Consider the following 20,693-nt stretch of genomic DNA (forward strand, 5'->3'; position numbering starts at 1 on the left):
CGACGGTCGGGAGAGGCGGAACCGCCCTCGGATGCCGCAATGCAATGCCCCTCATTCGGGTTCACGCCTAGACGGGGTTGGGTAGCTCGAGCTTATCAGAACCAGTCAATTCCGACGGATAAAAATGTTTTCTGGCAAAAGAAGGGGCAGACAGAAAATAGAAGCCGCTAAGAAGTCGAAGCGAAAACCGGGGTCTGTCTTATCGGTACCTAATGACGACACACCTTGAATTTATAGATCAGCTTCCGAACTCAACCCCCCCGGGCACTTTACTCTTCCACAAGCCTTCTCGCGCAGACCAGTCCTACCACTCAAATTAATTTTTCGAGCAGTCTTCAAGTTCCAGGTCTTTTCTGAGATATAGACGAAAATGCCTTTCGTACAAGCCAACAGCCACCGCCTCAACTACGCCGATTCTCATCCGGACGGTGCCCCAGCAAACGGCCACACCATAATTTTCATTCATGGACTGGGATCCTCGCAGAATTACTATTATCCCGTCATCCCTCATCTCACAGAGAAGCACCGCTGTATCACCGTTGACACTTATGGCGCCGCCCGGTCGCCTTACACTAATGACTCGGTTTCGATCCCGGGGATCGCAGACGAGATCATCGGGGTGCTTGACGCGCTCCGAGTCCCAAAAGCGATCGTCGTCGGTCATTCAATGGGCGGATTGGTCGTGACAGAGCTTGGATCGCGTCACGCAAATCGTGTGCAAGGTGTCGTTGCCATTGGACCGACGCACCCATCAGAGCTTCTCGTTACGGTGATGAACAAGAGGTCCGAGACGGTCTTGGAAGGTAGGCCGATTATCCCATCTTGTGCTAGTCTTAAATCTTGCGAACGGTACTGACTTTCTCACCTGTCACAGCTGGGATGGAACCAATGGCTAATGCCATTCCTTTCGCCGCTGTTGGCTCTCGCAGTACCGCGCTGCAGAAGGCGTTTATCCGAGAGTTGCTGTCAGGTCAGGACCCTAAGGGATATGCCGCACTCTGCCGGGCTATTGCCTCTGCGAAGGCATCGGATTATGCCGCTATTCAAGCGCCTTTCCTGCTTATTGCAGGTGAAGAAGACAAGTCGGCTTCCATGGAGGGATGCCAGCACATCTTTGACCATGTCTCGAGCCAGAGCAAGTCGCTTGAGGTACTGACGGGAGTCGGTCATTGGCATTGCATTGAGGCTGGTGATGAGGTCGGCGGATTGATCGCAAAGTTTGCGAATGGTGTCTCACTATAATAAGTAGAAATATTACGATTTGCGATGGACAGGCTTTGTTGCACGTAGATGAGAAAGGATTGAAATTGAAGCTAAATGCATAATATTTCCAAGAATCTTAATCCAAACTGATATAGAGAACGCTTTCATATAGACATTACAAAAGTTCACAACAAACGCAATGCGCGCTATGTTCATGCGTCTTTCACGAGCTTGACATCGTAGTTGAGCTCAAGACCAGCTTGAGGATCATTCTTGCGCTCGACAAAGTCCACGACCAGGGAGTCTTTGACGGCGAATACAGAATCATTGTCTAGGTATTTGTCCTTGCGGTCGAAGATCTGAGTTGTTAGAGGGCGGTATCCGTCGCGGGTAGCCTATTCAATAATTAGTCCTGTAAATCGTGATGCTGGCATCGTGTCAAGAAGAAGCTTACAAGAATGTGGATGTGAGCAGGGCGGAAGGGGTGGCGGTCCATCAGCTCGAGCATCTTGCCAGCAGGTCCTGTACAACTAGTTAGTCCATGTTCCATGCGGTAAACCTCGCATCTTCGGGGTATTTTCACCATCGTCGGGGACAGGATAAGGTGTCGGTCGCAAGCAGTAGAAGTAATAACGCCCATCGGCATCGGTCTTAAACTTGCCACGCAGGTTAAACTCGATCTGGTTGTCGTCTTGTTGCTCGTAGAGACCGTTTGTGGAAGCCTGCCACACCTCGACCGTCGCATCGACGAGGGGCTTCTTAGTCTCAAAGTCCATAACACGGCCTTGCATGAAAGTCATCTCGGCGTCCTCGGGCTTGGTGACCACAATGTCGCTGCCATTTTCACGATATGGGGTATCGGCGCGGAAGAACGGGCCCAGAATCGCGGTTGCAGTGGGCGCGTCTTTGGCTTCATCGGCAAGCTTGAATGTAATTTCATCAACGAGACTGCAAATCAAGTCAGTCAGAGAACTCAAGTTTTTAACTTGTCCAAGCTGTATATGCTTACGACTCCAGTCCGATCACGTCGCAAACGAGTTGCCCCTCATTGCGCTTATCGTCACTCATCTGGCCAGCCCAATTCAGCATCTTCACACCAGCCATCCACTCATCCACGGTAAGCTCGTTCTCGCGCGCAAAGTCATGAACATGCTGAATAAGGCCGGTCATGAGCTGGCGCAGACGCGGCGAAGTCTTAGGACCCATTGCACCGATGACATTGTCGGTGAAGTTGGGGTCAAACCGGTGTGTCGCCATGTTGAGTATAGTTATGGGGGGAGGGTTGTTAAATTTGAGTTTAGAAAATATGCTGTGTAAGATTCGCGACGAGAGGAATGTCCCTAACGAACGATTATATATGGATCGCCTTATTGCGCGCACCTGATCCGACGGGTTTATTTTTTTTGCTGCTTGAGCGGCAATCAACGGATCGTCAGCAGCAGTTTCCGTAATGCCCCAGAGGCCCGTTGACCAACGAATCGATCCTTATTCGAGGGTGACCCCGCATAACCATGGCGCGGTGGCATGATTGGGTTGGGGCGAGAGGCGTCGGATATTCCTCGATGTCGACGTCGGGTCTGAAAAGCCATCGGATCGGGGGGGTTGGCCCATTGGAAGGCGGGGCTGAAGTACGCTTCCGATCCCCCGCAGTCGGATGTCCCCTGCAGTAGGTAAATCCGGGTGACGGATCTTCTTCCGTGAGATTTACTATGGGCAATAGATATTAATTAGATCTTCCTACAAATATTGCCTTGTCATCAATTTCCCGAAAATAAAGTCCCTTAAAAATGTCCTTCTTTGGAATACTGTGGAGTATATCTCCCCATTAAAAGAGCTATCTGCTTCCGAAAAAATCTAGTATAGAACCCAGCTAGGGATTCAAGTCATACTACCCCGGCAGTTCTTACGGAATAAAAGACAGAATTTAGTATATTAACGATTGCAATCAATTCATATCAACAGTATTAAGGAGTGGTCGAAGCTCTATAATGCTTCCAGCTATGTTCCTATCCCTTCAAGTTCTGACCTATTCAAATAATTCATGTCCACCACCAGGGCTCTCTCCCTCCCTCCCTCTCTCTCCCTCTCTCTCTGCCCTTGTTCTTTTTGATCGTTTAGATCTATTTCATAATTTATAAACATCCCTCAAAAAGGCAAAAGTAGCTATCAAAAGGATCGTATTTCGTCAAAGAAGAGCTCCTTGCAAGCGAATCTAAGCATGGCAGGTACCCTCAATCTGGGTCTGGGGAGGGCCGACATCAACAGTTGCGGGTCCAGTGAGAGAGGTAACGGAGTTATCAATGCCATTGAAGGTGCAAGAGACACCGGCCTGGTTAATCTGGATATGAGAGATGCTCAGAGGGTTCCCTATTGCAGTTAGTCCTGATCTCATCTGCGAGTAGTCTCTGAGATCATGGGATGGACGTACAGATTTTGGTGGGAGTACCGTCAGTAGGGAAGTGCTGGCTAAATTCGGCATCAGCAGCACCCTCGAATGTAACGAAGACGGTGTTGCGGCGCTGAGGTTGGGCATTACGGCGCCACAGCTTGCTGCAGTGTCCAGAGACCTGAGTCTGAGGAGGGCCGACATCAACGGATCCAGCTCCACTCAGCGAAGTCACACTGTTGTCGACGCCTTCGAAGGTGCAAGTGACACCGTTGGTGCTGGATGTGATGTGCGAGATGCTCAGCACGTTTGCTGAGATCGATCAGTATTCGTTATAAGTATATCATAGCCAAATGTGCAAGTAATAGCTTACTGATGGTAACATCGGAGCCATCAGTAGGGAAGGACTGAGTAAATGAGGCATCGGCAGCACCCTCGAAGGTGATGTCGACGTTATCGGGCAGCCGAACGCTTCGCGGGGCTGGCACTGGCGGAGGTCGCAAGGGCAGCGGAGAAGGTGATGATCTCGGAGAATTTCATTTTGAAAGATGGATAATCAGGAAGATTATTGAGAAGACAGATAGATTGTTGGAGTGTTTGGTAATTTGTTGTTTCTTGTGATTCTGAATGATATCTTTTCTGGAAATCTACAGACCTTTATATACCTCTCGACATCGTCCATGATGCACCTGGGCAGCTGTTTACACCCCTACTACATGATAATTTTGGTAACAGACGACAGCCTCGCAGAATACGAATATGATGACGCTGAGATGTAGAGTATCCTGGGGCTGTCTTAGAACGTCAGCCTATGACAACAACGACTGATCTCTACTCGGGAGGCTGAGTCTTGGGCAAGTATAGTGAGATCTAATACACATAAATGCACTAGCCTGAGATGGTGGCGGGCCTTAGTGTGTTCTAAGGCTGTTCCATAGTTCAAGGTCACTAATAATAGTCGGCCATAGAATCATTCAGTCACGAGGGGATGAAGACCGTACATATTTCGGGACGAAGCGGTCAACTCCCATGGTACCGGCAAGTTGTCTCAGGCGTGACATCTACGATTACTCGCTAGTACGAGGTATTAGGAACTTCTACGACAGTTTCTCGGAACTTGCCATCCCCACTTGGCATCAGACGATCCTAGTTGGCCCAAGAAGTGCTGGCAGTGCAGTGCATTGCGTCTTCCCCGCAATTCGCTCTCCTCTTCCCCACACACGACGATCGACCTATCGTTGACTATATCAGGCGACCATGGCCATCTGCATGAGGCTCAGAGATAATATACCCGGTGCGCTGGCTCTAAAAGTATAGCCGGGCTGTATCGGGCTCTGATCTATAGTTAGCTGCAGTCGAATCGGCCAATCATAATAAACTATCCGAGTGGAATAATACCGCAACCTGCGCATTGTAGCGCGAGTTTATACAAAAGAAGTAATGTTGCTTTTTTCTCATTGGTCATAGTCATATAGTAATGCCATTCAATGCATTGTCATTCCGAGGCTGTGATTCTATCACCGCTTAACCTTGGGGTTTCCCTTTTTAGCGAGATGTGCCGGTAACTCCTGTAGAGTTTCTCCTCGCTCCCAGATCTTTCCAAGTCTAGCCTTGCGTTCAACCACCACATCAAAGAAATCGACCGACACAACTCTCTTTGGTTGCCCGTCAGGACCCTCGAGGCCACCCGGGACGGGAAGGCCTTCGCTCAAAATGACATTATTCTCACTGCGCCAGAAAGGACATCCAGCTGCGAGAGCCTTGCGAAGGTCAATATAGATGAGTACCTGGGTGTCCCACCGCATGCCCGAAATGACCTTCTTTTCGCCTTTCCCTTGTACAGCTGCATCCGGCTGCGCCCCGAGAACAGACTCCAAGGATGGTCCCGTTGCAAAGTGAACATGATTACGACCCATGCATTGAAGGCCACCCGACTGCAGGATAGCGGGCCATGCGCCATGGAATGTACCGTGGACGACCGTTTCTGGAAGTTTGGATGCATCATCCAGTGATAATGGCTCGAGGAAGGATGCCGCGTCCACGCTTTTGATACTGTGTCCTTGAGTTGCGCGAATGAGGAAATTGGAGGGATCGGCGTCTGTTACGGATAAAGCTTGCTCTGTTGCATTTTGCTGCTCTTCAGTTGAGACGGGGGCCTGGAGTATCGCAGGGGAAGAAGGCTGACCATCAGCCTCAGCTGCAGACTGCGCGGCCTCGTGTTCTGATCCCGGCCTCGTGGTGGGGACGGTCGTGGCCGCTGTTGTTGTTTCGGTTGGCCGGGCTGAGGGAATGTGCAGGAGAGCAAAGCGTTTCTTGTCTGAGGAGCCCACGGCGTGCCGGACCTCGTCGAAGGTGACTTTGATGGACTTGAGCTTTCTCCATTGAAGCTATATGATAGACAATAGGTAAGCAGGGGGCCTCGACGTGAAGAGATGTAGCCTTCGAACAAGCACCAACGTACCACATCTGCTACATTTGCATATCCCTGGTCATTCATCTTCAGTCCCTCCTTCTCAGCAGCATGTCGCAAGAGCAAGCTCATCGCCTTGGAAATCTGCACATCGCGGGACACAGGGCCACCGCGGCCTCGCTTGCCCTTGTCTCTTGGTTGATCAGGCATAGTTATATTCTCACATAAACTGCCGAGTTGCAGGCGTGGGGTCTGGAGCGCGGTGCGCGCGAAATTGGAGCTGATGGAGAACCTTGCGGAGCTTTAAATTGGTTTGGCGGGGCAGCGCGGCGAGAGCGTCTCGCAGCGTCAGACCGAACAAAGCCCCGTCCAGTCAAAGTGACTCATGAGGTGATTCACCACATTTCATTCTGAGCCAGAGTCGGGGTCTCTAATAGGAATCATCATTGAAACGATAGCGGTCTCACCTTTCAGCCCTGTTTTTATTAGTTGTATTTACCCTTTTAACATGTGATCCAAAAAGACTTGATCGAGGCACTTTTGGCTGATGATGATGACGATGACGATAACGATAAGCAAGGTGGGCCCGACAGCCTCGTGCTATGCAGTGATGGCCCCGAAACTAAATACGTAGTAGCTTACGAAAGTACAATGTTAAGGATTAAGGTCATCTCAAATGCGCAACTTGAATATGCTAATAAATGGGTATCGGGTATCGAAGACAAGCATTGAACTCCTCGGCCCTTCTTCAAAGAAACCAGCAAACATACTCCAACCAGTCGAGCCAACCACAAGAGAACAGCCAATGGAAGTGCCAAAAAAAAAGATCAAGAATAAAAGGCTCAACGGTCACAAATGCAGTTGCACTCCGCAACAGGGCATACTCGATGTCGCGCAAACCAGTCGTGCGCGTGGTGTGCGTGAAATCCATGATTACAATTGATGCAAAACACAACGAACCGCCGCATTATATCGGCCTGCGTGGATTTGCGAGCGTCATTTTCGGCATCAGCGGCAATACCAGAGCGGGACATCGGATCTGGTGACCCCAGCCAAAGATTGCAAACGCCGCAACGAGGCATATGCCGACCGCAACGAGGACAGACTGTTCCGGACAGGGCGCTAGGTCCAAGAGGGTTGCCGATGGTGGAGTGCACAGTTTCCCCTGTAGCTGATGGAGATATTTGGGATGAGGCGTCGTGTTGAGTGAGCGGTCGCGTGCAGTAATTACAGGTCAAGCTGACCTGCTGTGGCGGTGGAGGAACGAGTTTGCGTCCATCGACGGTTACTGCGAAGCGACGAGAGTTCACGTCGAAGCGGGCACGTTCGAGTTGGAGTTTCCAGGAATTCAGTGATCGCCGATAAGCCTCGCGCCAGGCTTCGAATCTGGCAATGTATGTTTCGTTGCTGATGATTCTGGGGACGGTATAGCTCATGGCTAGAACTGGTGTTTGGACATCGTTGAACTTGTCAATGTACGATTGGAACAACTCAATAGCCATGTGGCCTAACCCGGTAAGCACGATTCCTTCAACATCGCCCTCTTTAACGGCTTCTGCGGTGGCATCTTTCAAATAGACAGTCAACTCATCGTCGGGTAACCAGCGAAGTGCGACTTCGATCCGATACTTCAAAGGCAGCGTGGTTTCCTTAATTACTGCGTGCCAGTCGCCCTTACTCACAAGTGCGAGGATCGCGCGTGAATATGGATCAGTGAGCTCCGTGGATATCTCTGCGCATGTCTCTTCCCAATCCGTGCTGCTGTCGCCTTTTGTCGCACCAGCGGCACCAGCGATAGCCATAGCCAATAGCTTATGAGCTTGTGTAGGCTGATTGCTACGCAGCCCAAGATATGCCAGTTTGGGCTCATCCTGGAAAATAGCCAGCGCGGCGGCTTTGGTATGCTGACTCTCCGCAGAGAGAGTTTTGACTTTTCCCTCAAGTTCTTTGTAGGACTGCGCCGCCCCGCAGAGACGGAGTGAGAGGCGGCGGTGTTCTGGGAATGCTGTTTCACAGCCCTTGACCTCTGGGAGATTGAGCTGATCGACTAGCTGTTTGATAATCTCCTTTGGATTATTCGAGGCCGAAATTCGACGACGCTCAAAGTCGTCGCCTGTCATCTTGTCAGCAAATCCAGTATTTTTCAGAAAGAGTGTGGTGTGGAGACCGACCCAGTTCATTGGCCCAGATACTGCTGACGCCTATATAATTCATGTCGACTCCTTCGACCACCATTGCTGTTCCTGAAGAGTCGACCTGAGCCCCTGCAAAGGAATTAGAAAACTCCCCACAAAGACAATCGTCTGTATCACTTACGTTTCACCCAGGCCCATAAGTCTCGCAGAGCAGAGTCATCTGCCCAAATTTTCTGGTTCTGCTCTTCGTCAAAAAGGTAGCCCTCTTTAGCTCGATACTGGCTGAGTGAGGACAAAGTCAAAGCCTCCTTCGCAGTGAGGAGAGTGCCTTGTGTACCGAGAGACAATTCCCGCTCCCGATTTTCTCGACTAAAGACTGGTTCGGTGCCCAGAACTCCGGAATTAGAGGAAACCCCCGAGCTGGACAAAACACGAGCTCGAATGCCCTCGACAAGCTCAGATACAGGTGATATGTGTTCGGAAAGAGGATGGATAGTTCTGAAATCCGCACCATCGCCAGTCAGAGCACCACAGGCCAAGACACTCTGAGAGGACACCGCGATTGGCGGGCAAGGTGGGCGACTGGTGACAATTTGGGGGTTTCCTTTGCCGTCCAATGCAATTGCACTGGCCTGCGAGGAGAAACTGAAATTCAAGAAATCAAACGAAACCATTCGGTCTTTCTCCTTTGTGCCTCTAGTCGGATGGTCGAACGGCATACACACGTCCCGCACGTGTTTTGTGTAGACTGGTTCGGGGTAGTTCTTAAAAGAGCCCTGTCCTAGGGTTTCGTCAATTGAAGAACGGAACTCCTCAGATAAATGATCCTTCGCGATGTCGAAGGTTTTGAAGTGCCCAGTGTTGGATAGTGCTCCCAGGCAGCCGCGATTCGTCTTGGAGAATCGTAAACTCCAGATGGATGCCTTGGGGTTGAACACGTTCTTGAACTGGAGCGAGGCCACAGTCTGGTTCGAGTCGGGGCTGCTCGTCGATGATCCCACTGTTGGAGAAGCCAGCCTGGTACCCACACGTCGGTCCCACACGCTGATGGTACTTTCATTTGAAGTTGTGCACGAGGCGATATAATTCTCATCCAGCCAGTCGATTGCCAAATTGTGAACACAACGGGTTGGGAACTGTATAGAAGGATTGCCCGGTCCCTCTAAATAAGAGAAACGAATTAGTCCATATATCCATCTAAATTGCCAGCATCCTCTTATGGACAGGTGATACTAACCTCTGAGATCATAGATCCGGACGAATTGGCCTTTTACTCCGGTTACCAATGTATCCGGCTGATCTCGAAAGAACTTGATACTGGTGATGGGCTCCGAGCTGGCCAACTTTCTCAGCGGTTCAGGAAACCCTCTACTACCCCCCGAAGGACCCAGCCGCTGATTCACATCCCAGATGTTCAAGCAGAAATCATTGCGCACGCGATCAAGACCAGAAGCTACCAATCCATGTGTACTGAAAGCGACTGCATTGCAGTAGCGCTGGTTTCGAACTGGAAATGATAGCGATTCTTTGGGATCGGCGTCTAACCGTAGGATCGTAGCTTCGCCAGACGACTGGCCGACGGCAATGAGGTTCTCGTTGGAGGTGGACCAATCGAAGGCGCGGAAAGAAGGGGTATTGGTCAAGGTTGAGACGACTTCATGACGGACGTTCTTGCTATCGAACCCTGTGACTCTGCAGAGACGAAACGATTTGCCTGTGACATCGACGGAGAGGAATCGCTGCTCCGCTGCGGTTGAGCTCGGGGACCATCGAATTGCGGACTCCATTGTGCCAAAGTCTCACTCAGAAATGGGCGATCGAGCTTTTGGAGAGGCCGTAGCCTCAGTTTGGTGTCTTGTAACGCAATGGGAGAAGCTGTCAGTGCGGGATGTAGCTGTCGTGAGGGGACGAGGGGACGCGGTATTATCGTCATGCGAACCGGCCTGCTGCTCATTGGCTGCCCAATCTGGGGGGAGTTCAGATTGACGCCTCAGTATTCAGGCAGTTAACCGGTGAATAGATTATCCGTTGCCGAGGTATACACATATCGTTGTCCTTCTTAGTACAGGATTTACACTATCATTATTCGTAGAGTTTCGCTATTTCAAACGAGTACTATTAGCACAGAGCTTCCAGTGTATTTGTACACAGCCATATTCCGCAGGACATTTCCAGTATGCATTCATGTTTCATCTATATTCGCTGAACTCGATTTAGATGAGTCAGCAAAAAAGCGGTCCCCACAGCGGAAGATCAGGCGGTCAGCCCAACCTCCGCGCCTATCTACTTTTTTTTTGCGAGTTGGAATGGAATGATTATCTGCTCCATCAGTAGCAACCAGACCACACCACAATGTCACTAGATATTCGCCGTGAACGCAGCTCCTCAAAGCGCAAAGGCCGTGACGGGCCAGAGGAATCTTCCGCGCCTCGGAAAAAGCAAAGCCGGAAGGCCGCAGACAGCGACGACGAAGACATTCAAATGGAGGATGCTGGCAGTGGTGACGAGAAGCGGACTAAATCTACCCACAAACCCAAGGGCAAATCTGCAGCACCACGGGAGGAGAAGGAATACCCTTCTATCAATGATTTGAAGAAGCGTATCCGGGACGTGAAGCGTCTCCTCAATAAGCAGAATCTGCCGGCCGATGCTCGCATTGTGCAAGAGCGTGCGTTGGCGGGTTATGAAGAGGATCTCGCTGAGGAGACGGCGCGGCGAGAACGGTCGTCTATGATCAGCAAATACCACTTTGTGCGATTCCTCGGTATGTTTTATGAAAAGCTTCCGGGTACTACGTGTGTCTGTTTTGTTGGATACATAACTAATCGTTTTTTTACCCTAAACGCAGACCGCAAGACCGCGAATAAACAATTAAACCGCCTCCTCCGCCACGAGAAGGACGACAAACTCGATTCCAAGAAGAAGAAATCTCTCGAGCGCAAGATCCATGCCGCCCAGGTCAACCTCAACTACACCATCTACTACCCCCTCACCGAAAAATACATCTCGCTCTACCCCAAGTCGAAGGGTAAGACCTCGGACGATGCAGGTGCCGAATCGGGGTCCGAGTCCGATAGCAAGAACAAGAAGGACCTGCCGGAGGGAGAGAAGCCGGCTCTTTGGTCCGTTGTTGAGAAATGCATGAAGGAGAAGACCCTTGACTCTCTCCGTGAGGGCAAACTGAACATTGGATTCGATGGCAAGCCCGCCACTAAGCCCGTCGCCAAACCGGCCCCCGCTCCGGCCAAGAAGTCGAAATCGACTTCGGGTGCAGACGACAAGAAGACGAAGAAGACAACGAAGCAAGAGCCAAAGGAAGAAGAGCCGGAGCCCGAGTTCGCTTCGAGGAGGGAACGACGTGCCTACAAGCGTGACCAGCTGGGTCAACGCGAACACCAACGGGGACAAGGCAAGGGTTACCACCATGTAGCCGCGCCTGCTGATGGCAACGAGAGTGATGGCGGTTTCTTCGAGTAATGCGTTTGTACGGTTCTCATTTGTTTCTTTTATCTTCTGCCTGATATCCCATGTAGCATTGCATGAAACGCAGCCCAATATCAAAAGGATTTTTAATCGAAAGAGTACGATGGTAGAAATGTAGTATGACTATGAGAATTGAATTTGGATTCAATTCAAAAGATATCTCGCAGACTAGAGCGGGGGAAAGAAATAATAGAGAAACTCCGATATCCTCGCCATTCTAGTATGCTAAAATGAATCAAAGTCATGAGCAAGATGGTTGCAAAAGGCCGAGAAAAAAAAAAAAAAGATAGAAATTGGCTCGAAAGAGGGGGTAAAAGATGAGCGTAGTAATTGTGTTTCATCGAGAAACAATACCCATCGAGAAAGTGAAATCGTCTCATGCATGTCTCATAATATTTGAGTTCTGTCGACGTGGCCAGCGATCCAGCGCTGGCATCGTTATTCGCAGAAAAAGGGATTGGCTGGAAGTTGAGTGACTCGAGGACCGGAGTCATTGCATGTCGTTCCATGGTCAAGAATCGCGCTACATCACTGTGCAGCTACTGCCGCTTTGGGCGCGGCGACGACGAGTACCACCCAGAGCAGACAAACCAATACCGTAACTCTCTTCCTCAGAGTCATCGGCATTGTACAATCGCTCTGCTTCGCGGGCCCGGCGTCTTCTCCGTCGAGCACCTGCACCCGCCGCTCCAGCTTCTTCTGTGGCCATCATGTAATCGGTCCATTTGCGGTCCAAACGACTTGCCGCGGCAAGATCGCCACGCTTGACACGCTTTGTGTGTTCGTCGACTGTCATCTGCCAACCGTAAAAGCACTTGAGTTGGATAATCTCGCTAGGGTAGGTGGCTACTGGAGGCGGAGTCGAGCTCGGAGTAACAAAGGCAGTGGTTGTGGGGGACGAATCATCTTCCGAAGTTTGGGTGACCGTAACTACCGCCGATACTGGTTTGCGAACTCGGGGAAGGTAGGCGTTGCTGGAGAGTACTTCTCTCACGCCAGCCCAGGTGACGTTGGCACAGTCGAACACAACAAGGCGTAATCCAACCTTGGGAATTTCTTCGCCGTAGCCACGCCTGCGGACCCGGTAACTGGCTTCCATCAGGGTTAGATCTGACACTCGCGTATTATCCATCTCGACGGAGCGAAGCTTGGGGCAGCTCTTCATGACCTGCAACATGCCAGTGTCGCCAAGGCTTTCGCAGTAGCTGATGTTCAAATGCTCGAGCTTGGGGGCTGACTTGGCAAGTTCAGTCAAAGTCAAGTTGGTCAGATTTTCAAGGTCCTCCAATTCCAGATGTGAAAGCTTGGGTGTTGTGCGAATCACCTCGATGACCGAATCATCGGTTAGTTCCGGACACTGCGAAACTTGTAAACCCTCCAGGTCAGGGACGTTATGTGCTAAACTCTTAAGCCCACTATCAGTCAAGTCGTGACAGTGGTGAACATCGAGATGGCGAAAACGACGTGGAGGGACAATCGGTCGATCAGTGAGAACGTCGATTGTTGGATTGACACCATGCATCAGGACCTTCAAACTCTCATCGTTTAGATCGGTGCGACTCATGACCAGTCGATCCAATGTATTTCGTTCATACAGAGCCAGCATGAAGTCCTCGTCATCAAAACCTTGGATCTCGCTTGCACGGAGATCCTTAAGCTGTTGGCAGGCCTGGACCACTTGAAGAAGCGCAATGGTCTTGACGTGTTTGCAAAACGAGATATTGAAAGATTCGAGCTCTGGGCAGGATTGCGCGATGACCTTCATTGCGTGATTTGTTACGCTGTTCAAGCCCGAGATGTTGATGTATCTTAGACGCGGGTTGCGAGTCAGGAAATGATGCATCGATATTCTATCAATGCGACAACCCTCGAGCGAAAAGTTAACCACATTTCGGCACAGGTCGGAGATACGCTCGCCCTCCGAAGACCACTTATCCCGCATCTGAGCACAGCCTCTCAAGTTGAGATCCCGTACGAAGGGACCACCCGACGTGATCAGCTTTACCAGAATATCACCCGGGATTCGCTGGTAAAACTCAGTTGTGTCAACCTTTGACCACAGCTGCCCGTCAAAGCACATGGCATTCCATGACTTCGATACAGCAGAACATCGGACGATTTCGCGAGGGTCGAGGTAGCGAAAGACCTCAACCTTCAGCTCTTGGGGTAGTTCGCCCCAGAAGTCCAGCTCTCTGACCAACCGCGGCTCTGGCACCGCTATTTCTGTCTCTGCCTCTGTCTCCTCCTTCGCACCATCAGGGGTGAGACTGCGAGGCGAACCGCTCGAAACAGGTCGTACGTCGAATGGCAAAGGAATCGTGCGTGGTTGGGAAGTGATGGGGGAGTCTGTGCCGACCAGACGAATTCGATTGTTGATGCCTTGGGGGTCACCCGACGGTCCGGCGTAGCCCGGGGTGGCCGGTCGGGGGTTGAGACCTCCATACAGTTGTGAACTGCTCTCATTGCCCAGGCATGGAGAGTATGCAGTGGACGATAACGAGACACACGATAAGGAGGCCTTGTGGTCCCGCCGATAACCGGTGGATGCAGATCGGCCGCGGCGGGTCAACGTCGGACTAGACGACATGCGCTGGAGATTCTGCAAGAATTTCTTGCGACCCTTTAATTTCTGTGGTTGTTCGAGTGGGATCTGACCCGTGGAGGAGGTGGGAGACCCTGGGGTGTTTTCGGAAGAAGGCATGATCTCGTCGGCCATTTGGGTGGCCATGGTGGAATCGGGGGAGGAGGAAGTAGATACGATGAAATTCATGGGGAGAGAACAAAGAAGGCCGCTACTGCGGGAAGGGGAGTTGAGGGAGCACCAAGGAATCGACTTGTAGTTAGATGGTCATAGTGGTGCCGGTTCGTGATCATCCAGTCGGTCGCGGGAGGGGAGTCTCTTCAGATGCAAAGCAAAAGCAAAGCAAAGGAGGAACGCCTTGAAAGAAGTCGAGGACGCGGAGCAGACTGGAACTCGGGGGCTGTCGGCCGTTTCAACCGTGGCACTCACCGACTTCGACCACCGGCACTTGGACCGGCTCAAAGTGAAGGTGCCGAGGGCGTCCGGGTGTCCGATGGAGGGGGTGGGTGGCTATTGGAAGTATTGAAGAAAACGAAGGAGGATGAAGAGAGAGACGTGAGAGTAGAAGGAGGGAGAAAGACTAGGGGAGCAGAGAGAAAGAGAGAGAAAGTACCCGTGACATTCCAGTCGGCACACCGAGCATACTCGTACCCTCTGCTCAGGTACTGCGATTACTACAGAGAGGACAGAGGACAACTTGTACTAGTACTCTGATTGGTATGGGGATACGTCAAGTACCTTTCAAAAGGTAGAGCCATCCAGCACATTGGATGTACCAGATAGAACAAATGGGACCATCCGGCTTATCGCCTTTGCCCCGCCTAGACCAACCCACTTCCACCATTCTAGAAGAAAATAACGCACTTACCTACACCCAGTACACACATACAGCACAGGGTGACAGGGTGGCACACGACCCCATCGGCTGACGACGCCTTGACTGGTCTCCTCAATCTGGGTCAGCCTCCTCTTTTTACCTTTTTCAACGACATAGTTTAGTCTAGTGGACATTCAGTTTCCCGTTCCTGAGGGCACCCACGTCGCCATCGCCCAAGCGGGGGAATGGTAGGGAAGAGGGAAGAGGGGCGTTTTCTTGTGGTGCGGGGGGGGGGGCATGGCGCGATCCGTGGGACAAGAGATATCCATTCCACTTGTCTCGGTGGAAGTGATGGAAGTGGAGGTGGAGGCGAAGGCGAAATCCAGAGGTCAATTCGAATGGTCTCTGGCGCAAAAGACGGCCCAAGAGACCCAAACTAGCCGAGACATATACACGGCTACCACCGTCAGATACAACCAAAGACTGAAGTGCCAGTGCCAGTGCGGCGTAGCGACGGGACAAGGGTGGCCATCAACTTACAGTTGACCGCGCTAAACTACTCCAGACTATCTCCAGACTCTTAAATGAAACTAGACCAATTTTGCCAAGGAGCCCGTCACCTACTAGTAGTATCCCCCACACACGCTATACCTAGATTAAATCGGTTGAATCCACTACCACATGGTGAGAATGCATCTAGATTGTTGATGTGTGTGATCTAAGTACAGACATGATTGTGGGAAAGCCAAAAAAAATGTATAAATAAAAAAATGTGGTGTGATGCAAGTAGGGTGTCCAAAAAGCAAAATGCGACACAAACACACACTGCCATGACAAAATGCATTAGAGACAGTTAGATTTTTTTTGTGCAATGCCCCCAATTTCCAACCCCATCTGAGATACACAGAAATAAACACCCCCCAAAAAAAGAGAAAAAGGAAAAAAGAAAAAAAAAATAATCACTCCTCCCCCTCTCTCCTTCGTCCATGATATTCATGATATTCAATGGTTCAAGCAAAACGTCGTGGGGTATCGTGTGTGTTTTTTAAATTTATTTGCTGGTCATGACACTGGCGTGAGAGCGTGCAGGAGCAAGAGCAAAAGTAAGTGCAAGATTCGGTTTCAAGTCGCCGTCATCCAAGGGTGATCGACAATTTCCGTGATGGTCAGTCGATTGTCGACGTCGCGGTCCAGCATCTTGCGGATCAGATCGATGCACTCTTCCGAAAATGGGAGGAAAGGGATGCGAAGTGGGTGGTCGAGGATTTCATCAACATTATAGAATGGGTTCTCTTTATACACAATTGTGTACAGCAGGATGCCCAGGGCCCATATGTCTTGTTCCTTGCCTCGGTATGACTTCCCTTGCAACACCTCCGGGGCGGCATAGTCGATCGTGCCCACAAAGACATCAAAGGGACCGTTCTTAATATAAGCTGCGCTGCCGAAGTCGATCAACTTGATCCGTCCCTCGCCATCAAGAACCACGTTCTCATCCTTGATGTCGCGATGGACCACCAATGCCTTGGTATGTAAATGGTGGATGGCGTCGACCACCTGCTTGAATATGTTTCGACATTCCGATTCGTCCATGTTGGCCTTGAGTTCGATATAATCGAAAAGGTCCATCCCCGGAAGTCCATGGGGGACCATCTCAATGTAATAGTTGACATCATCCTCAAAGAAGCCATCCATCTCCACAATGTTTGGATGCTTATAGCCATCCCGACGAAGAAAGTCCAGAACGTGGATCTCAAGGGGCACGGTTCCGAGTCGGCGATCCCTTGTCCAGGTATCCACCAAGATCCGCTTTTTCGTGACATATTTCAACACCATCTTCTTGTTGGGTTGTTTCTTCAGACGGGCTAACTTCACCTGTCCATAGGCACCTTGACCCATTTCTTCGAGAATAACATAGTCATCGATGGTGCGTTTCTGCGGGGCTTCCTTCTTGGCATTAGAGTTGACTTCGGGTACAGGTTGAACCGGGCGGTCCGTGAGAGGCTGCGATGCCGCTTCACTGAGCTGCTGACTGAGAGTTGAGCTCGGGGCCTGAACTTCCACGGCGGTATTGACAGTGGCGGAGTTTGTCTTCTCGGTGGAAGTCGTTGCTGAATCTTCTGTTGAAGGTTTGGTCGTTGGGGAGCTTGGCTTTGAGCTCGGCAGCGAGGATGATGAGAGGTTGGCTGCGGCGCCCGCGGCGTGTAGTTGTCGCGAGTATGTGATCCACAGGGCATATACCAGCTCGGTGACCGCCACTGTATCATCGCTGTCCTCCGAGTCGCTTGAGCGCTCTTCAATCCTCTCTACTTGTTCCTTGGAGAAGAAAGTGCCGCTATTGACCACCCGCAATTGTATGTCAACCACGATCGTGGAGCCGTCCCGGTGCTTTGCCAGCAAGCCACTGGGCTCTGTGAAGACAGATGCGGCGTTCGCCTTTCCGTCGCGCAAAATGGACAGGGTTCGCGCCCGACGGAAGCTATGTTCAGGGATCACGATGCCATCGACCAATGGCACATTGTCTTCTTCGGTTAAAACATCCAGAATCTCGTCAAATCCTGGGACCAGTTCTGTGATATGGTGTCCTTCGGGGCGTTCCTGGCCAAAAAGAGCCGATGAAAATACCGAGTTCGAGCTGATCACATTCAATGTAGAAGAAGAAAGCACCATCATTCCTGCGACATGCGGGAAACTCGATACTTGCAAAGTACGGTTCTCTTCTGATCGGGCCACTGTCACGGGAATGCAGACGCCGGCCGAAGTAAGCGCGGCGAAGTGCTTCAACTCCACGATTTTGGCAAGCCCCTTTTCGAGCGAAGTATTGAGGGACTCCGATGGCAGACGAGGCAGAAGCTCAGTTATCGACTGGCCCGCTCTGACTACATGCGAACCCCAAATCTTGTCAACGTCTCCTTTGGTGTCAACAACATTCCAAGACTCATCACAGCGGACAGACGCAATGTTCTCTGTAATCTCCTCAAGCACCCAGATCAGGCCACCCCGCTTCTCCATTACCCAAACGCTAGCGGAGCCCTTAGTGCCGTTGCGCTTCTGGATCGGAACAACGTCGCCACATAATAAAACGCCGCGCGATTTGTTTGCTGGGTGGTTGGGATTGCGAGGATTCCTCTTGCTTGAACCATATCCATCATCGGTCTGTGCTCTCCGGGATTTCTCGCGCGAGGAGGGTTTACTAAGTAATTGCGCCGTCACTCCATTCCCCAGACCCCGGTACTTTGGATTAACTGCTCGGATGTTGGGCCTTTCCGCTTGGAGTGGCGTGCGGGCAGCAGCATCAGTACTGGGGTCTTTAAGCTTGGCTTCGAGCCACTGCCTGTGCTCTGTCTGTACAACCTCTAGGATACTCAGTCGACGGACCTCGGACTGTGTGACTCCAAATACAAGGCATGAGAGATCATTAGCTGCAATGATAGTCCATGGCGCCTGGGCTTCAGTCCGGAAAACGGCCTGGGAAACGGGGGTCCATTTGCTGCTATGGGTATGCAAGGCCGGCATGGGGAATCCCAACCCAGCGGTCGATGAACCAAGAGAAGCGAAAGGATCCACGGACGAATATGGTTGCGCTAGAGTTTCCATCAGCTTGCTTTTGAGCGACGCAGAGTTGAGATCCGTGTATGTACGTTTTAAGCTTACGCGCCGGGATGTCGGAGCCGATATCAAGTCCTTCCTGGATTGCGGGATGCGGTCGCTTGGGATGGGGCTGAGAACTTGAGAATTGCTAGATGCCTGTGACCCGGGGGGAAGTGGCATATCCTGGAAAGCATCTCTAGTTGCCGGGGGAGAACCATGGTCTGAAAAGGCTTTCTCGAAAATGTTGTCACCATTGAAATCCGCAGGGCCTGTAAGGGGAGCTCGCGCATTGGCTCGCTCTTCCTCTAAAACGTTGGCCCGGGTCAAAAGGTCCATCATACTCTGCAAGTCCGAATCACCGCTGGCGTTTGCCTGGGCGTAGGCGAGTCCTGGGTGGTTGGCGGCCCATCCCATGCGGTCGCGCATGAAATCAATCGATCTCTTAAGAATGTTTTGTCGGCTGTGGAGAAGCTCTTCTGATTGTTGTGCGAAGGAAAAAGAGTGTAACGATTCCAAAGGGAACCGGTGGAGATCTTCGAGATCTCCAAAGGCCTGGCTCATGGACATACGGCCGGTTTGTGCACGGGATGAAGATCTCGAGCGGGGAGACGGGGAGGTACGCGAGGTAGTCATCGGAGCCAACGACGAAGTTGACAGGTTTGGAAGCGTCAGTACCCGTGAAGGCTGATGCCGTATACGATCCAGACCGGTTGGGCCAAGTCCATGCTCGTTCTCGAACAGCGGAGATCTACTGAAGATGCGGTGAATACGTCAGTCTCTTAACATGCCGCATGGAGGGGTAGAAGGAAGGGGGGGAAAACAAGAACGGACCTTGAAAGAGGGTCATATCCTGACGAGAGACTGTCCACCGAGCTTCTCATCGGTTGGTCTGTGTACAATGAAAGTTTGTGAATACCCGACTCCGACTCGGGAGATTCGGAGAGCGGACCCAACGGCGACGACAGAGGACTCGGTTCGCCTAGATAAAGAAGATCAGCATGCTGCGCCGGTTATTACTTCATCACGATGCAGGTCGCAAATTCCATGCCACGAGAGAGTTCCAGCAAATGTGATATCCTCAAGTGATGCGGGAAGGGGGGAAAGAAGGTCGATCTCCGCGGGTCAGATGCGTCCCGAAGCATGCAAACTCTGTATTGGTCTCTTCTCTGACATTTGATTCATTTTTTTATGGCTCAGAAAACCCGTGAGGAAATCATTCACCCAAGAGTCTCATTTCCTCCGAGCTTTTGAGTTGCTTGTTTGCTTCCCGGTGGCCTGTGGGGAACAAGGCACCTGTTCCTCGCGACGATACTCGTACTCAACTTCCCCCCTCTCTCTCTTACCTTCGCATGACATGTGAAACCGCCAGAAAAAAGGCAGCGCATGACTTACCATCGGGGTTGTATGCCGCCCCCATTCTCTTCAGACTCGGAAAGATCCCAAGCCAGGGGGACAAGGGTAGACGAGGCTCAAGAGGAGCGACGAGTCGAATGCGACATGGAAGGGGAAGGGAAGGGAACGGTCATTCGCTCGAGTCAGCGGGGCGGGTCGATGAGAGGGCAGCTGCCTCGAAATGCGCCCAGCATATGTGGCGTCGCGGACGAGAGGAGAGCGCGATGAGCTGGGGCTCTTTTCTTCTTTTTCTCTTTCTCTCTCTCGAGGGAGAAGGAGAAGGAGAAGAGAAGAGAAAAAGGATGCGTGGAATACAGCGGTGGGGGGGGGGGGTTCTTTCGGTGGGGAGAAAGAGAAAAAGGGAAAGGGGCGGGGGTGATGTAATGAGCGAGATGGCCTCGTCCCCCCCCCGTGTGTAAAATGGAAAAATTATATGGAGGAAAGAGGGTCAGGATTTTACCTCTAATAGAGATCTACCGATCGGCACGGCAGTCACCTTGACTATGAAGCCTTTTTTTTCCACTTGGGCAGATATTTGAATAGCGCGAGAAGAATATCCCCCCATGTTACCACGTACTCGTATTGCCGAGTATGGATGTCCAAACCTGTACTCTCGAGTATACAATACTATAGCACTATAGCACCCAACGCACAGCCCTTTCATACTCCACTCTGCACCATGTAAACATACTCCG

The 20,693-nt window shown here is 51.3% G+C and overlaps 8 protein-coding genes across 8 annotated transcripts; 2 read left to right on the top strand and 6 right to left on the bottom strand.

Moving 5' to 3' along the window:
• Positions 1–370: 370 nt before the first annotated feature.
• Positions 371–1,242, top strand: N7509_009312 (alpha/beta fold hydrolase; the record flags this gene model as incomplete). The annotated part of the gene is made up of 2 exons (XM_056633949.1): positions 371–803; positions 875–1,242. The coding sequence occupies 2 exons, from the start codon at positions 371–373 to the stop codon at positions 1,240–1,242; spliced, it is 801 nt and encodes a 266-aa protein (XP_056484569.1).
• A 173-nt stretch (positions 1,243–1,415) lies between these two features.
• Positions 1,416–2,460, bottom strand: N7509_009313 (intradiol ring-cleavage dioxygenase; the record flags this gene model as incomplete). Its single annotated transcript, XM_056633950.1, has 4 exons — positions 1,416–1,598; positions 1,658–1,725; positions 1,787–2,151; positions 2,213–2,460. The coding sequence occupies 4 exons, from the start codon at positions 2,458–2,460 to the stop codon at positions 1,416–1,418; spliced, it is 864 nt and encodes a 287-aa protein (XP_056484570.1).
• A 955-nt stretch (positions 2,461–3,415) lies between these two features.
• On the bottom strand, positions 3,416–4,129 carry N7509_009314 (uncharacterized protein; the record flags this gene model as incomplete). The annotated part of the gene is made up of 3 exons (XM_056633951.1): positions 3,416–3,570; positions 3,632–3,901; positions 4,060–4,129. The coding sequence occupies 3 exons, from the start codon at positions 4,127–4,129 to the stop codon at positions 3,416–3,418; spliced, it is 495 nt and encodes a 164-aa protein (XP_056484571.1).
• A 977-nt stretch (positions 4,130–5,106) lies between these two features.
• N7509_009315 (tRNA 2'-phosphotransferase) lies at positions 5,107–6,209 on the bottom strand (the record flags this gene model as incomplete). The annotated part of the gene is made up of 2 exons (XM_056633952.1): positions 5,107–5,976; positions 6,051–6,209. 2 exons carry the CDS (start codon positions 6,207–6,209, stop codon positions 5,107–5,109), a joined length of 1,029 nt encoding a protein of 342 aa, XP_056484572.1.
• Positions 6,210–6,841: 632 nt separating this feature from the next.
• Positions 6,842–9,921, bottom strand: N7509_009316 (uncharacterized protein; the record flags this gene model as incomplete). Its single annotated transcript, XM_056633953.1, has 4 exons — positions 6,842–8,112; positions 8,171–8,263; positions 8,316–9,296; positions 9,372–9,921. The coding sequence occupies 4 exons, from the start codon at positions 9,919–9,921 to the stop codon at positions 6,842–6,844; spliced, it is 2,895 nt and encodes a 964-aa protein (XP_056484573.1).
• A 565-nt stretch (positions 9,922–10,486) lies between these two features.
• Positions 10,487–11,611, top strand: N7509_009317 (Efg1 domain-containing protein; the record flags this gene model as incomplete). The annotated part of the gene is made up of 2 exons (XM_056633954.1): positions 10,487–10,898; positions 10,983–11,611. The coding sequence occupies 2 exons, from the start codon at positions 10,487–10,489 to the stop codon at positions 11,609–11,611; spliced, it is 1,041 nt and encodes a 346-aa protein (XP_056484574.1).
• A 529-nt stretch (positions 11,612–12,140) lies between these two features.
• N7509_009318 (F-box domain protein) lies at positions 12,141–14,345 on the bottom strand (the record flags this gene model as incomplete). Its single annotated transcript, XM_056633955.1, has 1 exon — positions 12,141–14,345. One exon carries the CDS (start codon positions 14,343–14,345, stop codon positions 12,141–12,143), a length of 2,205 nt encoding a protein of 734 aa, XP_056484575.1.
• A 1,792-nt stretch (positions 14,346–16,137) lies between these two features.
• Positions 16,138–20,023, bottom strand: N7509_009319 (serine/threonine-protein kinase; the record flags this gene model as incomplete). Its single annotated transcript, XM_056633956.1, has 3 exons — positions 16,138–19,357; positions 19,438–19,585; positions 19,999–20,023. 3 exons carry the CDS (start codon positions 20,021–20,023, stop codon positions 16,138–16,140), a joined length of 3,393 nt encoding a protein of 1,130 aa, XP_056484576.1.
• Between the last annotated feature and the right edge of the window lie 670 nt (positions 20,024–20,693).

The sequence above is a fragment of the Penicillium cosmopolitanum genome, assembly GCF_028827165.1.
Source record: "Penicillium cosmopolitanum strain IBT 29677 chromosome Unknown utg000009l:1.0-9042332.0:1.0-9050551.0, whole genome shotgun sequence".
Classification (NCBI taxonomy): Eukaryota; Fungi; Ascomycota; class Eurotiomycetes; order Eurotiales; family Aspergillaceae; genus Penicillium; species Penicillium cosmopolitanum.